The 21,784-nt window shown below is 39.9% G+C and overlaps 2 protein-coding genes across 8 annotated transcripts in view; both read right to left on the reverse strand.

Moving 5' to 3' along the window:
- The window catches only part of MPP4 (MAGUK p55 scaffold protein 4), a 41,044-nt gene extending 24,641 nt beyond the window's left edge, over positions 1–16,403 (reverse strand). The window contains exons 1-7 of the mRNA XM_088794636.1: positions 9,696–16,403; positions 8,671–8,792; positions 6,648–6,725; positions 4,391–4,471; positions 3,116–3,247; positions 2,383–2,464; positions 1,097–1,182 (exon numbers count right to left, since the gene is read on the reverse strand). Of these exons, the coding sequence (XP_088650762.1) occupies positions 1,097–1,182; positions 2,383–2,464; positions 3,116–3,247; positions 4,391–4,471; positions 6,648–6,725; positions 8,671–8,792; positions 9,696–9,774 (660 nt within the window). The 5' untranslated portion in view covers positions 9,775–16,403. The remainder of the gene's footprint in view (positions 1–1,096; positions 1,183–2,382; positions 2,465–3,115; positions 3,248–4,390; positions 4,472–6,647; positions 6,726–8,670; positions 8,793–9,695) is intronic.
- Positions 16,404–16,557: 154 nt separating this feature from the next.
- Positions 16,558–21,784, reverse strand: part of ALS2 (alsin Rho guanine nucleotide exchange factor ALS2) — a 74,108-nt gene continuing 68,881 nt past the window's right edge. For all 7 annotated transcript variants that reach the window (XM_074340147.2, XM_019726815.3, XM_019726817.3 and 4 more), the window contains 5 exons: positions 21,082–21,127; positions 20,808–20,869; positions 20,132–20,281; positions 19,790–19,886; positions 16,558–17,862 (listed from right to left, as the gene is read on the reverse strand). In XM_074340147.2, the coding sequence (XP_074196248.2) occupies positions 17,824–17,862; positions 19,790–19,886; positions 20,132–20,281; positions 20,808–20,869; positions 21,082–21,127 (394 nt within the window). In that variant the 3' untranslated portion in view covers positions 16,558–17,823. The remainder of the gene's footprint in view (positions 17,863–19,789; positions 19,887–20,131; positions 20,282–20,807; positions 20,870–21,081; positions 21,128–21,784) is intronic.

Genomic DNA, 21,784 nt, shown 5'->3' on the forward strand with positions numbered 1-21,784 from the left:
GGACAGACAAACTTCCAAGCTAATGGTGGAAATGGGGGGGGGGGTCAATATATGAAGGAGACAGAGGAACTCTCAGCCTGATGGGGGAGGTGAGATTCTTCCTGTTGCACACACCGTGACAGGTATTGGAGATCCAGAGATGAACAAAACCTTATTCTCACTCTCAAGAATTTCACAGTCCCATTATTCTGGCAACTCCACAGCTGACACCAGAAGGACTGAGGTGGAAGCATGTGTGTCTGAGATTAACAGTACTCTAATCTCCCTTTGTAGTATATTATATACCACTCAGAATCTTACAGCAGTGGTTTGCAAAATATTTAGGTGCTTGGTATACTCCTTATAATACCACCCCTCATCTCAGTCCCTGAGGCATATGAAAATCTAGAGTCCCCTCCAAGAACCCAGTTTGAGAACCACTAGTCTACACAATATACAGTAATCGACTGTATCTCCTATCAGGCCCCACACTTGGGGTGTGCGTGGGGGAAGATAGGCATGCTGCTATGCCACTGACAGCGGACTGTGTGAGTCAGGTAATGTTTTGAAGGATGAGAATGGGGACCTAACAGAGATCAAAGGCTCATCTAATCAGGTCAGAAAATCCCCAGTTCAAACCACCAAGGACAGTGGCAGGGCCAGCCAGGATGTCTCCCTCCCCATATTCTGCCCTCTGGTGACTTCTTTCCTACCCCAAAACTACCTCAAGGAAGGTGTTCAGCAGATTTCAGCTGTACAGAAATGTTCAGGATTGAGGGGTGGTTTGCTCAGGTTCAGACTCGCCTTCACAGTCTCACTCTGCCCACCTAGGCTCAGTTTCCAATGGAGCAACCAGGTGGTGAGGGAAGCTGGAAGTCTTCCTGAGGCAGAAAGAACAGCTTGGGTGGGAAGTCTCCCAGTAGGGGCCAGACTTCTGGGGGTGATGAGGACAGAGGGACGGCCACACAGAAATCGACAAGGTCAGGGGTCTGGAGAGAGGAAGCTGCAAGGGGATCAAGTCCCCTTCACAGTACAGGGCACACACCGTGGGCTGGATGGGCTCCGTTGAGCCTTGCATTACGTTGAGTTATGAAGAAGGCAAAGAGGACACTGTTACCAGAATATGGATCACTTGCTCCGGGTCCAGTCCCTCAACTGAAACTCCATTCACTTCTACGAGTTTGTCTCCTACATATAACAGCCCTAGGCAAACAGGAACACACAACAAAGAAGGGTACAAATAAATTGGCAAAAAATAGAGGTAGCTATCCCAAAGCTATTTAACCAACTCGCTAGCCGAAGCATGCTCTGATATTTTAAAATTTATTGTACAATAATAATGGCAACAACAACAATACTAAAGCAAACTGCTTATTCCGATTTAACCACCACCCAAGCACATGAAAAAGGCATTTTTCCACCTTTTCACCAACACTATTAAGGTATTAACTGATGGTGATATTTTCATTTTTGCTAATCGGATGTTGTAAAATGGAACGAGAACGTGAGTTAAGAAGAAAGCACTAAAAATAAAGATGTCAGCATCATGAGAAAATGATAAATAAAAAGGAAAAGGGGGGCATACTTCCAAAGAGAAACTGTGGAGAAACTTGGGGGTTAAGATTCAGCCTTGAGAAATATGAGGTAGAAGAGTGGAGCTACCCAGGAGAAGAGAGAAGAAGCAGGAGGAGGTCGTCCACCAGAAACCAAGGATGATGAAAATTTCAAGGAAGGCATGGTCAACAACATCAAATGTGCTTGAGAAGTAGAAATAAAAGTGGGGCTGAAGGAAGGGCCAACAGACTTAGCAACGAGGACCTCCTGGGGGTAATTACTCTAAGAATGCTGGGGTAAAACCCTGGGCCAGGTTTCCAGGACCACGGTGAGGACGGGGGCAGCAGGTACACACCTGCTCTTTTCAGAAGCTCAGCAGCGAGAGGAAGGACACCCGGTTCACTGGTAGAAAGGGCCAGCAAAAGGTGTTTCAGGATGGGGAAGGCCGAAGGACCAAGTGACGAAAGAAAGTTGGGAACATAGAAGGAGGCCAACCTGGCCTTGAACCCTGACCCAACCTGTGACCGTGAACAAGGTAGTGATTTAATCTCTTGACGCCTCAGTTTCCTCACCTATAACATAGGATGATACTACTTACCCTTGTTAGGTTGCCATAAGAATCTAAACTTGAGAAAACATTAGTTTGATGCCTAGAATGGAGGGACTCGATGAAGGAGGGGAACGGGATTTCTCTGGAATATTTATTCCTTCCTTCTTAGTAACCAAGCCATGGAACTTATTAAATCCCTGACCTTAGTTAGGAAAGGGGGTTTACCCTGGAAAGAAGACTAAACAATCAATGGTTTCCTCTTTTTCTGGCCCCACTGGTACCCTGCTGCTCCAGCTTACCACTTCTCTCAGCCAGCCCACCGTGAATGACTCTGGCCACCAGGATGTCCCCTGTCATCTCATGGCGCTTGATGGTAGCTCCCTGGGGAGAAAGTGGAACCCCTCTTTTAGCTTATGTGACCATTTTTCCGGTGGCTTCCCTCAATGTAGCTCTGGTCTTTCAGATGAGGGACTTCATACCAACCCGGGCCATACCATGCCATCAAAAAGAAAAGGCCGTTAAACCGTGGACTCCTTGTGGTCTCTATCTAACCACACAGACATGAAACAATATTTAGATTCTTTCCAAGATAAAGAAAGCTCCCACAACACAACCTAGCCAAAGGGACTATTCTTAGAGAATCAAATGAATGCCTTCCTTCGCTTTCCATTAATGGAGGAAAAAAACTTAGGCAAATACACTGGAATTGAGTCAAATATATGTACATGCCAGAAAGCCAAATAATAAAATATACGTCTTATCTCTCACAGCTCTTTCAAAAAAGAAAAACACTAAATGGAAATCTTTCCTAGTGAAAACATTACAACATGTAATGCATTTGAAGTCACAGGCAAAAATTGTTAAGACACAGTTTAGCCATCATTATCATGGATTCCCCTCACATTTTCTGAATGCCTCAGACTATATCTATGACTAGAGACAAGAATATCGCCCAAATAACTACTAGAGATAACTTAGTTTACAATTAATCCTGGTATAATTCTAAATGAAAAGATAAAACAATTTCCTTACCAGGGGCTGTTGGTTTTTCACCAAACAAACAATCTTCATTGCTTCCTCACTTTCGGGGATGTTGTCTGGCAGTGGAGGGAGAAGGGGTTCAAAATCTTTCTGAGCTACAGTGTCATGGGCACTGAGCAAGGCCTGGGAACAAAGAAAAGGTGAACAAATGTCACACACAGGACACACCCATCTAGAAGACAGTGACTCGATACTACGTAAAACATATAGCAACAACCAACACATACATGCCAGGCGCAGTTCTAGGAATTTATGTGGATTAACTCCATCTTCAGGATAATGCTATGAGGAGGCACATTTATTGTCCCCATTTTACAGATAAAGAAACGAGACACAGAGGTTAAGCAATACATATATATTCTTGGATTTCTGCTAAAATGTATTATTCCGCCACTTTCTCATTTCCTGGAAACCCATGTAACCCATGGTACTCCTATGATCTTGAACTAAAAAACAACTTTTTAAATATTTTTCCCTAAGTAAGACAGAATAGGGAGGCAGTAATCGAAACATCTTTCTGGTTTCATTTGCCAGTGACACCCATGTGGAACAGAATGAAAAACCATAGTTCCCTGGTTTAAGATATGATCAGAGTTCCTAATAATGACCCGTGATGTTAAATTTTTCACTTCATGAGGTGGAGAAGCAGTCATTCTACAGCCCTGCCTGAGATTGGTGGGCAGATCTTCATTGGAACTCAGAGAAAATTCTCTAGGGATATCTTGGGAACTACAAATTTTGACTCATAAATTCTATTGCTCCAAATGCAGACATTCTCCTAAAGTTCTAATTTGTTGGTAGAATAATTTCCAAGTCTGTGAGTATTAAAAGGTGGCTTCTGTTCTGCCATCACATGTTCTTCATATACCACCCCCCACACACAGAGCTAATCATCATTAATACTGTATTTTCCAAATACCTTCACACACTTTATCCAAAACTTAAAATATTCCCAAGATGGAAAGGAAGGATGCTACCCTGATTGCCCCAGAATTTTAGAGGGATGATGGCTTTGCAGGGGGTAAATAAGACACCATGGAAAGTTCTGGATGTCTCCTCATCAATACGTCAGGCTCAACTCCATGACTGACAACACTGAGCCAGTCATATCTGAGTTCCACATTTTTCAGTACAAACTGTTGGTCACCCATGTACAGTAACAGAACGTCTATTCAGAGAGCATATTTTCTGTCGCATTTCTTTCTTCTTCCCCATTTTGTCTCTGTGCCACATAGGTAGATCTTGTCTATTTTAGCAAGCACTTGCCTTAAAGTGTGGAGCCTGGAGGATTTGTGTCAACTCTTGGATCTCAGGGGAACTAGAGGTTGCACGCAGTATCTCCACTACCTGGTTGGTGAAAAAGCATACATTGTGAAATTTAAAAAAATTTTTCATCACCTAGCTGACCTCACCCAAGCTAGACAACAGACATGGTGACTATCACCATATTGACCTAAGAAAACGGTTATTGAAACCTTCTTTTTCATCTTTCAATTCAAAGCCTAGGATCCTTTCTTATGCACTAAACTTGACTACAGCATGTAGAATCCAAGATTTGGGGTCCATCTAAACCCCAGTGCCCCAGTCCTGGCACGTCACAGGCTTAGAGGAAGGCAATTTCCTCTAAATTGTATGTACCAAGGCAATTTCCCTCTAGTGGCTCTAACACAGCTCTTTGCTAATGTGAGTACTTTATGGGCAGGTTAAGGTATCTGAGTTCTCCAGGTACAGGTTCAAATACCTGAAGACCTTGGGTAGCTTAATCCCACAGGATGTTCCAGTCTTCAATTGGAAAATGGGAATAGCAATCAATGCATATTTTAGGGCTTACTATCTGATTAGCAATTTTAATATTTGGTGCAATGGGAAAGTGCTAAACAGAATAAATTCTGATCTCTTTGCTGTAGCTTAGGTGTAACCTGATTTTTGACACGACATGAGACATTTCAAGACTTTAATCAGCCCTGTGGATCTTTAGCAGTTGAGTATCATTATACACAGGCAAATGAAAAGAAGCAGTTTGCTAAGTTTTACTTCCATTCACTAGGATTACAATGGAATAAAATACCATGTGTGTGTTTTCTGTGGACAAATGAGAACAATTTTAGTTGTTGATTATTGGAATTGAGGGTAGAACTTTTCTTCTTTTTTTCCTTCTATTTCTTTTAATATGGTTCAAGCAATAAATAAGGCTAAAATGGATTGCATTTATTCATCCATTCAGTAAATATGTATTGAATGTCTACTATGTGCTAGGCACTGTTTTGAGTGATGCAAATACAGCAGTGAATTAGGCAGACAAAAATCCTCATTCTCACAGAGTTTACATTCTAGTGAGGAGACACAGATAATAAATAAAATATATAAGTATAAGAAATAGTTTTATTTGATGGTGAGAAGAGTTAAGAAGAAAAATAAAACAGGGAAGGTAGGTAGAGAGTGCTACAAGGGAACTGAAACCTCAGATCGGGTGACCAAGGAAAGCCTCAGTGTGCAGGTGACATTGGAATGGAGATTGGAAGGAGATGAGGAAGCAAGTCATGAATATACGGGAAAGAGAATTACTGACATAGGGAATAGCAAGTGCAAAGGGCCTGCGGCAGGAGCATGTCTGATTCAAACAATCGCAAGGGGTTAATCTGGCTGGAGCAGAGAGAACAAGGAAGAGAGCCGTGAATGAGATGTCAAAGAGGTAATGGGGGCTACATTGGGTTTGGCTATGATGCTTACTCTGAGATAGGAAGTCACTGGAAGGGTTTGAGCAGAGAAGTGACATGATTTGATTCACCATTAAAGAGAATCTCTTTGGCTGCTGTGTTGGGAATAGACCACAGGATGGAGAGTAGAAATAGGAGACCAGGTGGGAGGCTATATTGCAATTATCTACACAAGAGATGATGGTGGCTTATATTAGATGGCATAGTGGAAGTGGTGAAATTATTGTTATATTTTAAAACTAGAGGTGATAGGATCTGCCATCAGATTGGGTGTGAGTCCTGAGAGAAAGAGAAAGTCATAGATTACCCCAAAGATTTTTGACGTGAGCGCTGCAAGAACAAAGAGATCATTCCTGAGATAGAAAAGGCTGGGAGGGCAGTGGCTTTGGGGATGGGGATGATCAGGTTAAGTTTGAGGGGTCCATTAAATATCTGAGTAGGAGGGGGACGGGGCAGTTGGATATAAGAGTCTGCAGTTCAGGGAAAGAGCCCAGCCAGAGTGACAAATTGTGCAATCATTACTGTAACATTACCCAGATTACATAGGATAAATTGAATCCATGGCTTAGGGAAAAAAGAAAGAAATGGACACATGCTATTATGTTAATTTTTTTGTTTGTTTTAATTTGGGGAGACAGCAGGCCAATTACCTTCCTTTTATTAAAGCTCAATGAGAAACACTTACTAGATGCGTAATCAGCAATCAAACTTTTCTGTTAGAGCTTTTAATTCATTTGAACTCGCACGATGAGTAAAATGGCATCACATTCAAGCTCTACTATGCTGTGGATTAAAAATCGCCTTACCTCATAGCATAACGTCTGTGCGTGGGGTGTGGCAGGAACAAGTTTCCTTTCCTTAAATTCTTGGAGGCAGTCGTAAACCTGCAGAAGGGCAACATGTGAGAATGCCAGGCTGACCACATGACTGTGAACTTCTGGGATTTAAAGCTCTCCGAGGGAGGAAACAGCTCGGGCAATGGCTCCAGCGGCTGAGCAGCGTGAGTATCGGCCTTTAATAGGTGTGTCAAGTTGTCAAAGATAAATGAACTCAAGGGGGGGTGCTTCTAATGCTTCAAAGACTTAATTATTTATTGGATGCCACTGGAAATTGATCTTCCCCACCTGATTTCATGGATAAACAAAATTCAAACTTCAACTCTTACTAAACAAAGTAAGAGTGGGGTTTCCAAGGCTGAGACCCACAGGGATTTGGGGCCAGAGACCCGCAAGGACCTTGACTGGGCAGCTGTGTTGATCATGAACTCGGGATCAGGGTTCACCAGAGGATCTGAATAAAAGGCCGGGTACACTATATGCTTATCTGTATTCTGCTCTTACCTTTTGCTTGTTTCCTTTTCCTCTTAATTCTCCAGGAAAAGTTCCCATACAAAAATGTCCACTTTGTCTCTGCTGATCTTTTGGAATTTTTTCCCACACCAGGATCTTGGGTTGGGCCGAGTACACCCAGGCCTGCCTAGCTCCTCAGTGCAGCCCTTCCTTATTTCGGGAGTATAGTTTCTCTTATGGATGCAGAAATGAGACCCAAGAGACCAGCTCAGCCCAGCCTTCCTCCATCCAGATCTGGGATGACGGCACTTCCCTGCTCTACCTCAGTGTCAGGCTCAAGTTTCGCTGGAAGTACGAGTAAGTCAGGCTGATGGATTGATGGCGGGAGTGCAAAGCAGACAGCCTCCAGTGGTGAGTGGGGCAAAGCACTGTAGTCACCATGCTGTATATTAGTTCTCCAGAACTTACTCATCTTATCACTGGAAGTTTTTACCCACCAACCAACATCTCCTCATTTCCCACACACCTCAGCCCTGGCAACTACCATTCTACTCTCTGTTTCTATGAATTCCAAGCTTTTTTAGCATACAAGTGAGAACATACATTTATGTTTCTCTGTCTGACTTATTTCACTTTGCATAATGCCTTCAATGCCCATCCATGTAGTGGCAAAAGGCAGGATTTCCTTCCTTTTTGTTGCTGAGTAGTATTCCTTTGTATATACCACTTCTGGGTATATATCCAAAGGAAATGAAATCACTATCTCAAAGCGCTATCTCACTGCAGCATTGTTCACAATAGCCAACATATGGAAACAACCCAAATGTCCACCCATGGATAAATGAATAAAGAAATCAGGTGTTTTAAAACAAGTGCTGTGAGGATTGCTTCTTTGCTCATGCTAAAGAAGTTGCACCTTTTCTCTTATTTTAAAGAAAATAGTATTAACATGCATCATAAGGCTGACCACATTTCACACTGAAGTGAAGAAAACACCCACATCTGCCAAAAATAACTTCCAAAGGTTCTTTCTCAAAGATAACATTTGTTCAGAGGAACAAAATTATAGTCAGATAGTAGATGCTATTGTATCTTGCATGAAATTTTGGCCAAATTTGTATTTAGAAAGAAGAAATCTCCAGGGTAAGAAAAACTTAAGATTCCCAAACAAAACTGGAAGATACCTCATTTCCTGATTTTAAAAAACAAAGAGAAATCATTTTTTAGAAGCTCTTTGACTTGTCCTGAGTTGGCCTCCAGAACAAAGGGTTGTAGATGACTGCAAAGGGTGCTGCCCACGGCCATTTGTGATGGCTGCTCTTTGATCCCAGAGGTCTCTGGGAGAAGAGAAAGGAACTGCCATATTCTCTGCCACCTACCTTAATTCCTTCCTAAGCTAAGAGGTTTGTGTAAGTCTTCTCTGAGAATTGCCTTCTAAGAACTTTTTCCAAATTGAAATTTCCTGCCAGCTGACAAGCACATTGTTGGGTATTTTCTGCTCCCACAGTAAGCAAAGGCTTCCAAACACCAGGGCGCTCACCTTTAGTAGGGCTTGCAGCCACGGGGAGTGGAGAAGGTCGTACAGGAGGCACACTCCATTCACATCCCGGCTGTAGAACAGATTCAGCTCTTGCAGCACAAGTTTTAGGATTTGGGAGGGACCTAGGAAAGAGAGCGGGCAGGGACATGGTGGCAGGTGTGGGTGGAAGGAAATGTGGGTGTACATGTGAAAGACAAGTCAGCTGGAACATGCCACAGGGGCTCATGAGCAGTGGAGATATATTTAAAGCCAAAGGATCTGCCTTCAAGCCCCATTCTATCACTTGCCTGTGAACTTCAGAAAGTCACTCAACTATCTGAAACCCAGTTTCTTGGTGGCAAATTGAGAATACACTAGCTTTCCCACAACATTAGATGAAATAATAGATCATAGCATACAGATGTAAGATATTAGGTTGGTGCAAAAGTAATTGTGTTTTCGCAATTATTTTTAACGTCAATTATTTTCGCACCAACCTAATATTATGAGACCATTATTGCTTTCCCCTCCCCAATCTGATCAGCCTTCAGCTCATTCCAAAATTATCCAATTGTTTTCTGGATTCTCCTCTAATTCAAACATTGAATCATTTGCCTTTACCTTTTCTGAAAATTCTTACTGAAAAATTCTAACTTTTTAATATAAATCTCAGGATCCCACTGATTAAAGGGACTGAATAAATTTTACTAAATGCTTGATTTTTTTACAAGTATTTTCATAGAAATTTTATTTGTTGCATTGATATTGTGAATGTGAACAGGTAATGAAGTTCTAAGTTGAAGTAAAACAGTGTGGGGTAGGAAAAAAAAAGATTTTCAATCTATTGTGTCAATTCTTTTCCTTCCTGCCTTGAAAATTGCTTAGACTTATCACTGACAGATATATTAGGACCCTCAAAAGTGTTTGACAAGTTCCTCCGAGGAATCACAGTAAATCTATCAGAATTTTGCCCATTCATTTGACCACAAGTCAGAGTGATATTATAAGAACTTTCTGGTCAGAGAAAGAATCCTGGGGCCACGTACCATTCTCTGGATAGGATGCCGTAGAACGCTTCACGTCCTTCTTGTGTGGCAGACCTGCTCCTTTGTCTGACTGCATCATCCTTTCTGCCCGAGCTTCCAGAAAGAATCAGAACTAGAGAGCAGGTCAATAGGCAGCACATAGCTCACTCAATCACACTGGCCATGCCGCTCTTAGCACTTTGAAATAGATTTTCAACAACATTTATTGAGCAAGTCAGGCACTGAGCTACACACTGAGATCCACGTCAAATAAATTCTTGCACTGTGGTGTTTACTCCCTAAATTAACCATCACCAGCTGTGCGAAAGGGAAAACTATTTTGTAAAACACTTTTTTTTTTTTTTTTAGCAAGTGGTAACGTTATATTTATTTCCCACCTCTTTGCCTAGTTGCTTTTACCCTCCTTCAGAGCTCAGAAGAGCCTTCCCTGCCCCTTTCCCTCTCCTTGTACCCTACAGTTCTTCACAGCACCGATCACAGTTGCAAGAGTTATGGGTTACTGCTGAGGAATACTCCTAGAGTTTATTTTCCATATTGCTTTAGATAGGCTTAATTTCAAAAAACAGAAGCCCAAAATAATAGTGGCTTAACAGGGTAGACATTGCTATCTTGCTCATGTACAAGTCCAGAGGCAGAGACAATCCTGGGGGGTAAGGCAGCCTTGCTCTATGAAGTTCTCAGAGAATGGGTTCTTTCCCTCCCCGCTCCACACCCTGGGGTGTGATGTGCTTCTCATCTTCCTGATCCGGTGGCTGGAGCGCCCGCCAGCCATCAATGCAAAATGTCAGCCAGCAGGATAGGGAAGGGCTTAAGGAAATGAGAGTAAAGGAAATATCCCTACTGTTCTTTGAGGAAGTTTCCCAGAAGTTGCCCTATACACTGAAGAATCATGGCCTGTATAACCCTCGAATATCCCACTGGACTTTATATTGCTGGAAAACAAACCTCTATAATTATCTAAGCCTAGAACCCAACTTTTCTTCACATATAAATACAAAGTATTTTTGCAGTTTTAATATACATTAAATTTTCTGGAATGCTCCAGCACAACTGAGGAATTAATTTACTTTCTTTTGCTTGGACTTGAATCAAGTTGTTTACCCTTTCAAAAAATCATGTCACTAGTGACAATACTACTCACAGTATTTAGGGGGTCATTACAATACACCACTGTCAGGCTGTATTTGCATCTATATTCAAAGCTGCTGTATCCCTGGTGGATTTTTTATTTCATTATATCTTTTGGTGTCGTGATATCCCATAGGTACATACTGAAATATGCAATATCTTATCAACTACATTTACTTAATTTCTCCTTCTATGGATATGGATTTTTAAAACTTTTGTGTAGGTTAAGTATCTTCATTTGGTTTCCTCCAGAATCAGACACTGGGCAAGGATTCTAGGGACATGATTTTTTGGAAAGTAACCCTAAGAAACATAAGTAGAGAAGTGGGATATTAAGATAGGGCAGAGGGGAAAAAGAACAGTAAAAGGTGTATCAAGAGAGTAACCACTGTGGGCAACTGGAGCTTAAGCCCATGGGCCCAAAGGACAAGGAAGTGGGGGTATCTACACACCAGGGCTACCAGTCATTGTTGGAGGCTGTTCCCAGAGGGCACTACTTCTGGCACTTCCTGCCTGCTGCATGCACACTTCCAGGTAGTCACGGCAGATGCTGGCAGTTCCAAGTTGGCACAGAGTGCACCCAAATTATAAGGACTGAGGGGATATGAGTACGGCACCGACAGCACTTATTACAATAGGATAATAAAGGATTAATCCAGATTTTTGTTTTAAAGGAGCACTTCAAATTAGTTGTTAAAAATTGGGGTACTCAATCTTATATCGTTGAGAACCACAGTCTAGAATCTAGACAGGTACTAGAGTTGAGCCAGGGAAGCAATCTAGAAAAAGATAGGTTATTGTCTCTAAATTAGAAGGCAGTGAGAAAAGCAACACAGAAAGCTGTTACGGAATTTTAGACAACTTTCCTGTACACATTCTTTTCCAGTCTCACTGAAGTATTTTAGTTTGCTAGATTCTACCAAAACTTGATGTCATGTTTTTGCCTTGCCCAGCACCACCCACCCTGCCCAGGCCCCCACTGAGTCAGGTTAAATAAACGCTGCCTTTTCTTGCGTTCTAATTTCTGAGCCTCTTTTGTGTCATGTAGCATAACAGTTGCATGTATGACTCATCTTCCTCCCTAGAGGGGAGCACTTCCACGGTAGAGAACTGAAAAGGGAGATGGAGTGTCTGCCGGACAGACCAAAGTCAGAGCGCACAGATGGGTCTGATTCCAAGCCGTCATACCCAGCAACCTCTTAAAATCGCTTACCCAAAAGGCATCTCACAAATCATACATCGTTGGTGAGGCAGTAGAAATTAAACAAGCCAGCTGTTTGTGCATCATAAAGTAGACCACATTTCTTCCATATCTAATACCCAGAGTATGCCAACTAAGCTTATCTGCAGCCAAAGGGTCATCAGAGACTGGATTCCCAAGATGAACTTACTGTGAGGAAGCTTTACAAATAGACTGTGGTTTCTACAGTTCATTTTAATTATTAAAATAGCTTCTAATAAAGCTATCACCAACTCCAGGGCCACATGGCTAACTCATGCATATATTTTAAAAAGCCCATTTTGACTAGTTTCTCAGCCACAGAGGCATAAACAGTAATTTTCATCTCCACAACTTGAATTCTAAAAACGGCTTGCCTGGTTATCCTGAGGCTTCGGTGACAAATTTGTTATGGACTGAATTCATCCCAAATTCATATGTGGGAGCCTTATCCCCAGTGTGATGGTATTTGGATATGTGGACTTTGGGAGATAATTAGATTTAGATGAGGTCATGACAGTGGGGCTCTCATGATGGCATGAGTGCCTTTATAAAAATAGACACCAGAGTTCTCTCTCCCTCTGCCCCCTGCCCCCACGTGAGGACAGAGAGACAGTCTTCAATCCAGGAAGACCCTCGCTGGTACCCTGATCTTGGACTTCCAGGTTCCAGAACTCTGAGAAAATACATTTCTGTTGTTTACGCCACCCAATCCCTTGTGCTTTGTTACAGCAGCTCCAGCTAAGACAAAAACTCATAGAAAACCCCAGAAAATGATTTTCCCTCCCTCTAGGTGGCTGAAAAAACTACTGTGGTTTATTGTCTTCAGAGCACTTACCGTGCTTCACAATTCTCTTATGCATTAACCTGTCCAGTGTCTGGCTCCTGTGTGTCACGTCTGTAAAGGGTCAGAGAGTGGAAGCCTGGCTTGTCCTGTTCACTGTTGTAGCCTCAGCAGCTCTAACAGCGCTTGGGTTATAGCAAGCACTTGGTGTTCCTAGGCTTGCTGGGAAGCAGAAAACGGGAGGCCAAGAAATGGAAGTAAAAGGCTGACACCTCCCACAGGAGTCTGAGCAGCTGAGACGTCAGTCCTGAGGTGGGAGGCAGCCGGACCCCAGAGGCCTGTCCGTGCCTCTCCTCCTCAGTCGGGTTATACTGACTTCAGCCTTCTTCCCTATCCAACTTTGAAATCGGGGGCTGAAGATCTTAGAGATAATCAAAGGCAAACTTCACCTTACAGATAAGGGATCTGACACTCGAAAGAGGTACTCAGCAGAGCTAACAAGTAGTAAAATCTAAAGTTTTCCTCTTTTGTTTCCAATATTAGTCCTTAAAGATGCTAATTGTCTGGCACAAGCCTGTGATGTTCCTCCCTTGTCTTCCTTTTCATGACTTCTGACCAATTTTGTCAGTTGAGACTTACCTATTTCTGCTGTCTTGAGAAGGAGAATTCTCGAGACTGTTATATTAAATAACCAATCACACATGCAAATTCAGGACTAGTTAAATAACATAGGAAGGAGAGCCAGTTCTATCACTAACTGTCAGAAGCTGCATTGGTGATACTGACTCCTGAGGAGTTTGTCCTAAACATTATTTTAAAAAATCAGTATTCCCGTGAACCTTTTCAAATGCAATTACTATTAAATGCCACACCCTCTACCCCTATTATGCTCCTTTTTCAAAATAATGGTATTAGACAAAACCTGAAAAGCACTTGAAAACTTAATGAGAAATGGCCCATGCAAAAATGGCTGGCTTCCTCTGAGTCAAAATGCTGTTGATTAGGAGTAGGACAAATGCTCAGTTTTATTCAGTCTTCATGACAACTCATTATTCCCTACTTTAAAAACGGCTTCTCAAAGCAAAACCTCTTTCAAAATCATAAAATTATCCATGTAATTTGGGTTACAATGAAACTAAACCATTTAAATCAGATTGCCCAGAATTACATCTTTCACTATTCAGAACCGACAGAGGGGCAGACATGTACAGATCTCTCTGGTAACTAAGGATCATTTGGCAGGGTCTCTTACCTGAAAGACTGAGAACGTGCACTGTTGCTCCAATCAGAGAAAAGCTTCAGGAGGAATACAAGTGGGCTATTAGCTGCCAGTCACCCCACTGTTCTTGATAAAATCTCTGCACATCCTCTTTGATTTAATCCACAGAAGCCTAACGCAGCCTAACCACTAAATTACTCACTAGCATCCCCAATCACAAATCTTAAATATTCCTTGCACTGAAGACTCTAATAATTTCTATCATTTTCAATCTTCTCTTTAGTATTTTCTCTCAAATTGCCAGCACAGTTAATATTAATGTTTTTGTTGACTATTTCAAGATAACAGATGCCCCACAACAGAAGATAGCATTTTTACTTTAATGAAAGGATAAACTGGGATACCCAAGAGTAAGTTGACCTATTAACCTTATTTTCTCACTTTATGGTAAGAAAGCGATGGAAGTCTTCAGCCAATAATGAGGCCTGTAACAAACAGTTCCTTCTGGAAGGCCCCCTACCAAGCCACTGTTCTGAACTCGTTAGCCCATACTTTATCTCAGATTTGAGCTACTTCTTGATTTGAAAATTTTATATTGCAGGGAGGGGTCAGTGGGAAGAAACTTTGAAAGTAGGTTATCACAGAAAGAACAAGAAAAAGATACTGCTTACAGCAAGGCAAAGGGTAAAGACCAAATAGCAATTATAAGAAGCTATCAGCCCTTTCATCCTAAAGTAAACATATGGCTTTCCTTTGCTCTCCACTGTAGATGAAAATCCAAGCTGGGGATGTGATACATTTGTGACTGGAGAACAGCATATTTTATTAAAAGCATTTAATTTTAAGAATGAAATCTTGCCATTGCAACAACATGGATGGACAGACCTAGAGAGTACTAAGCTTAGTGAAATAAGTCAGGCAGAGAAAGACAAATACCACATGGTTTCACTTATATGTGGAATCTAAAAACAACAAAAAAATAAAAACAGACTCATAGAAACAGAGACCAAAGGGATAGTTACCAGAAGGAATGGGGTGGAGGGATTGGATGAAAAGAAGAAGAATATAGTTAATATTATTGTGATAAGTTTGCACAGTGACAGATAATTAGAATTAGTGGGGTGATCACATTATAAGGTATAAAAATGTCAAATCACTATATTGTACACCTAAAACTAATATAACCAATACAAGATTATATACCAACTACACTTGTATACTTAAATGACTAGTGACCGACTGCCTCAGCCAGGGGGAGTGCAAGGCTCCCAATAATACCACCTGTGTCCTACACAACTAGACTGAGAAACAACAGCTTGACCCAGAGTGGAGGGGTGGGAGGAGGAAGAAAGAGGGGGGGAAAAAAAGTAAATTAAAAAAAATGAAATCACTTAACTTCATTAAAATTTTCATTTTCAACTCATTTTTTACTTTATGAACTTTTAATGCATAACCCAGCTATGAAATGACGTGTCGGGAAGCTGTAGTAGGAAAGAGCACTGGGATTAACGTAGGGAAGTTCTAATTTGGAGTCCTAGCTCTGACAATGGGCAAATCACAGCCCTTCTGTCTGCAAAACAGGGATCAGTGGGGATAATCCCTGTCTCACCTGGCTGCTGTGAGCATTCATCAGGTGTGAGAAATCTTTGTAAATTGCTGCATGGGTGCTAGGTATTTATCTCCAGCGTTTGCACATGGCCTGGAGATTTAGGGGTTTTTCCCAAGAGAATTATCATACTATGCAATCTGAAAAGTGTAAATATAGCGTGAAGACTTTAAAGTAACTGGACAGTTTCATTCATGACTCCAATAAAAGGATGAATTATAACATGTTTGTTTTTTTTTTAGACTTGAGACAGCCTACCAGCATCTGACAATTTTTCAGTGGGTCTCAAGTTTTTCTCTGTCTATTTCTACAATTACCCTTGTCTCTCTCTCTTAAGGGGTCACAGGCATAGTACATTTGTCTTTACAACCCAAATGTGGAATTTGCGTGTATATTCCCCAGTGGAACTGCAAAGTGTTTAACATAAGCTAATCTTTAAGTGTTGGTTTCTTCCCAACAACGGGCTGGCACATTCTGGTGAAAGCAGCAGCGACATGGAAAGGTTTCTTGAGAAGACGTTACAACAGGGAAATGATTAACTAAGGTCTAGTATTTCTAACCACAATTTTAAATCCTCACCCTTCTCTTCCCTGAATTTTAGGAGGAAAATAAACAAACAAACAAACAAACAGTAACCATCAAAATAGACCTTTTAGTTAAAGAAGTAACAGATTTCTTTTAAGACCCTTGTCCTTGGGTTATTAGGATAATGAAGTTAATTTCTTTGCCACCAAAGGAGCTGTAAGGTTGTTTATTTTAAAGAGAGAGATCTCTAAAACCCTAGAGGGTCCTCTGAGGCCAATACAAAGAGTCATAGATTACAACATGGGCAAAACAAATACTAAGGCTGGATTTCTTTTAAATTTTTAGGCTGCCCTGTGTCATTTTGCAATCAAAACAACCTCATAAAGATGAATGTCTTTTATTATGAAAATTGCTGTTACATGACAGCCAACATTCCAAAACAATATTTTAATAAACACTCGTCTTGATTATAAAGTAGAGCAGAAACCATGATCCTTTTTCAAAATTGATTACCATCTGCTGATGTTAGCCTGAATCAGTCTGTACGCTCACCACGGTGTGTAGATGAGATGAGGAAGAGCACCTATGTTATTCCAAACAGCTACTAGTGTTACTTGTACAGTATAAACCAACCACTTACTACAGGACATTTTTAAAAAAGAAGCAAAACACCAAAATGCTGAAGTGTCACAATACTTGTGCAATGGGAAAAGCCAAAGCTTGTTTCCTTTTTCTTCCCCTCTGAGAGTTCAATGCGAGGTATAGGGAAGAACCACAACACTAGATCAAGGATGGGTGCAGCTCTTCGCTTTCTATCTCCTGGTCTTTTGTCTTGCTCCAAAACACGGCCTGCATGCAAAAGCTCTTCAGGCTCTCATTCACAGGCCTTGGGGTACAGCGTTTGCACATGGACAAATGAGGTTCCATAGCAGCTTACAGTTTGAAATCCAGTGTATTCACTATGCAGTACCATAAAAAAACCAAGAACAAAATTCCTATGTTCTTTCAGTCAGGAGGCAGAATACTTCTATTTGGACGCATTCCATGTTTGGGGTTGCGATGTGGTAGTCACTACATTGAACCTCTCCCATCATGAATACCCTGGTGGAAAAGCTTAGAAAAAGTTAAAACTGCAGTTTAAAATTCTTTCCCCCTCCCTTATGAAAGAAGCATGATGCACACATGATTGCAAGCAGTTCAGGAAGGCATAGTGTGGCCACTGTAGTTTCAAGTACAATCTGCTCCTTGTGAAGGGGTCTGGGGTAACTTCAGGCAAACCAGAAATTCAAAAATATCCATCCACTTCTTTACTGTAAGAAGCCTGTATTAAGAATTTTTCTTACAATATCATTGAGCTGGCATACCTTTTACTGTAGGAAGGGATACCCTCTTTTTCCAAACAGTGGGTGTATGATATTTTGGGAATTTAACATAGACCAGAGACTGGTCTAATCTGATTTCTACTTCCTTTCCAATCCTCCCTTTAAACTGTATAGTGTTTCTTTCCTGGGCTCAGGGCCCTGACCATTAGTAAGGCTCAGAAATAACAACCAAAATAACACAATGTCCTAATTTCAAAACCATTCTTTTTTGCTACAGGAAGACGCCAGATGGTGCTATAATCCAGTTGCCGAGCTGTTAAGCAGCCTAATTAAGCTTCTCACGCTGGATCTGGTAGTAACATGCCTGAAAAAAAGTTAAAAACAATTTCAAATTTACTTTGAAAGAAATTACAGAAATTACAGAAACATAGCAAAGAAAGGAAATCTCTTATTAATTCTGATAGCTTAACAAAATCATTTGCTTTCATTTTCCCATTTTCTTCCAGTCCCACTATCCAATGTCTATTTTGCCTAGTTGTAATTAATAGATAAAATTTTGTACATTTCTCTCTAATTAAAAAAAAAAGTTTTTACAATCTGTATAATACTCTTCACTAAGTACAAATACCACAATTTGCTAAGCCATTATTTATTGCACAGAGTATCGTTATAAGGTATACAAACAACTGTAATCAGAATCATCTAGTATGTTTAAAAAACATACAGATTAAGCATCATTCCAGATCTAGTGAGTCAGAATTTCTGGTAATGCTTTTTAAGAAGTAACCCAGGTAATTCTGAAAGTATCCAGGCTTGGGATACTTGGGATACAAAGAACACCTCATCCAAGTAACATATAATGTTTTCCATTCTTTAGTTATTAATAGGATCAATCTCCAGTAGTAGGACTACTCAAACTCCACAAACATTTTTGATGTTGTTGACATCAATGTTAATAACAACTGTTTTCCAAAAGGGTGACTGCTCTTTAATCCATTATCAGCAATGTGGGAATAATACTGAATTTCACTACAACGCCACCAGCACTGGGTAAATTTAAAACATTTTTGCTAATTTAGCAAGCACAAAATGGCACCTTGTTTAAATCTGCAGCACTATAATTTTCAGTGAGGATGAGCATTTTCCTATACATGAGTGTATTAATTCAGTTTCTTCCTTGGTGATATGTTTAGAGATGCTCTTCAATAACATAAATACTTCATAATGTAAATCATTGGTGGTCAGTATGTTCCCCAGTTCCCTCAACTCTTTTCAGTTTCTTTAATAGAAATGTTAATGGTATTTAGGTTGAAAGTTTAAAAAGTTAACCAAAGCCAGAAACCTGACATTAAATTCTATTTGTTTTCCTCATTTTAATTTCCTGTTTTTTCTTCTCTCTTTCTTTTTCTATACTTAAACCCTAAAGAATCTGCAATTTGCATTGTGGGTTATTTCACTCTGATTACACTCTCCTTCTAAAATTCCTAATAAACTATAGCGATACTTTGACCATTTATTAAATAATTTCTCTTTTCCATTTTTGTGTCTGATGTTTCCATTTTCATATGTGAAACTTTCATTATAATAATTGTCTATATGGGGGTTATCCCTTCAGTTTAGGTATTTGTCTATTCCTGTGACAGTAGCATCCTATTTTAATTACTGTAACTTTATAACATTTTACTAACTGGCAAAGTGGGTCTATTCTCCCTCTCTTTTTTCAGAAGTGTTTTTGTCATTTTCTGTTTGTTGTTCTTTGACTAAACTTCAGAATGATTCTACCAAAGTCCCGAAAAAATTGAGGTGGTGAATAGAAATGACTTTCAACAATCATTGAGAACTTCATTTGTAACCTATTGCTTATTGTAAATATATGGGGGGAAAAGAAGATGCAATTCATATTCATTCTATACACACTGCCTTCTGTGTATTGTCTTAGCTCCATTATGTAGCTCTACTGTTGGATACTTTTTTGGACACTAAGAATCCTTTGTTTCTTTCCTAGTTATATTTAATACAGATGGTCTACATTTATAATCATTTGTAACTATTTGAATGATAAATCTATAGGGAAGACTGGGTAGTGAATAATTTGCTTTAGTATTTTGAAGAATAACTGACTATACTTTTCTTTAATATATTATATTTTAAAATATTAACAATATGTGCTCTAAAGGCACTTAATGTTTGCATTAAACTGATATAAAGAAAAAAGTGGTTAAGACATTTATAATATGGCAAATAAAGGACAGATATTAAGATAAAATATATTAAATAACATCTATACTTACCTTCAAGGTGGTGAACATTATACCCTGTTCCCCATGCTGAAGATAGGGGTCCATCAGATCCTCAATGAGGTGGACCTCAGAGCCTAAATTCCTAATCCTGCCCCAACAAGAAAAAGGTACAGAGTTATTTCCACTTACATCTATATTCTCCTTCTGAATCGATTTGAGGGGAAAAGAAAGAACAGCTCAGCCAAGAGATAATACCATAGTAGAATGGGGCAACAGAAATAAATTGTTTTTTTGTAGTGGGGGAGCATATTCATGTCATCCGTTCAGAAAAAGCAAAAGGCACACATGTTAAAATAAGGAATCAGTAATATTAAGTCAGAAAAGACGGATCACCTGGCCCGTAGCACCACATATAAGAAAACAGGAAACAAGTCATCCATGGACCACAAGAAGTCTTCCTGAAGTGATGCCAGGACACTCTGAGAGATCTCTTCAAAAGTCTGCTGGATGACTTTAAGTTTGTCTGATGGAGTAAATGTTGTGCTATTAAAAAAAGAAAAAGACAAAAAGATATCCTATAATTTTCTTAATCAAGCCATTCAATACTAATGTTTTGACATGTGCCTTAAGTTGGACTTATCAGGCATAGTGAGTCGCTGGAAGGGATGACCTCTGTAATCCTACGGTTCTGTGCGAAAAGAAGTCTCCAACAAATCTATGGTTCACCTGGAAGAATTCACTAAGTCACATATTATCTCCTTTTACACAAGTGGATCTTACTATTTCCCTAATACATGCTCTTCTCTGAGTAAAAAGTTTGGCTAAAAAGGTGATTGTGTAGGTAAGTTTCTGGGTAGGCTCTCCACCACTTTCAAAAATGTAAGGGCCTTGTAGAAGAAAAGGTAACCCAAATGTCTCAAAAAAGACTTTGTGATCGCCAGCTTGAGTTTGACACCATCTAGGAGTGGAGGGGGCCCTTAGAGCTTAAGTAAAAATAATAACTCATTAATATCTTAACAGATCAACCACTACTTTGATTAATGTGATTGTTCAACAAATCAGAGAGTACCTGATCTGCTGTAGACATTCTACAGCTGAGGCAAAACAAGCATCTTTTGTGGTTGGTAAAACCTGCAAAAAGAGAATTTATGAAGTTAAAAGAGAAACGCTATCTTTTGCAATAACAATACAAATAAAGGATACCGAAGGCAGGGTACAGACCTTTGGTGAATATCTCATGCTTGGGTACTATTCTACCAAAGTAAGATGGAAATTTCTTGCTATCTTGAATCCCCCACACCAAAGAAAAGCGTATGTGCTGAGGAAACTAAAATCTACTATACCTTTTTACTGTCTCCAAGGATTGACAAGGTCACTGGCCAAAATTTCCTACAATGGAATCCATACTTTGTTAATACAAGTTGTTACTTATGCTAGATTAATCCCCATAAAAATATTTGATGGCTATATTGGCTTCCCTGTCCCCATTTAAAATTACTGTTTCATAGATAGGTTAAGTTCTAATAAACATTCCAGAAGTGATTTAAGAGTTTCAATCATGTCCCTAAGGGATTTGTCATTCCATATTCCAATAACCCTATACATTATGGATATTACCAAACATTGGCCAAAATCTTTCCTTCACTCAGTTTTATCTCATTTTTACTATTATTCCATTGATAAAATTTACTTTCCAATTAAGCTTATTTACTTTTTTGGTATCACAAACATATAAATATTGGGTGTTGAGGTGATCAGCCTTATCACAGCACTAGAAAGAAACAAGAAACAATGCAACAAAAATAGCACTTCTAAAACTTTAAATTAGAAATGATAGGGAAGAAGGGAAAAGAAGGGAAGGAAGAATGCCAAAGACTGAATACAAATAATTTTTTCTGAAAATGTGAATATATGTATTTTGCTTTAAAGAACTGCAAAATATCAGGGGAGATAACTCAAATTATCAGGGGAGATAACTCAAATGTGGATATATATATATATATATATATATATATATATATATATATATCACACAAACAAAAAGAA

The sequence above is a fragment of the Rhinolophus sinicus genome, chromosome 17 (assembly GCF_057876585.1).
Source record: "Rhinolophus sinicus isolate RSI-liver-muscle chromosome 17, RSI-T2T, whole genome shotgun sequence".
Taxonomy (NCBI): Eukaryota; Metazoa; Chordata; class Mammalia; order Chiroptera; family Rhinolophidae; genus Rhinolophus; species Rhinolophus sinicus.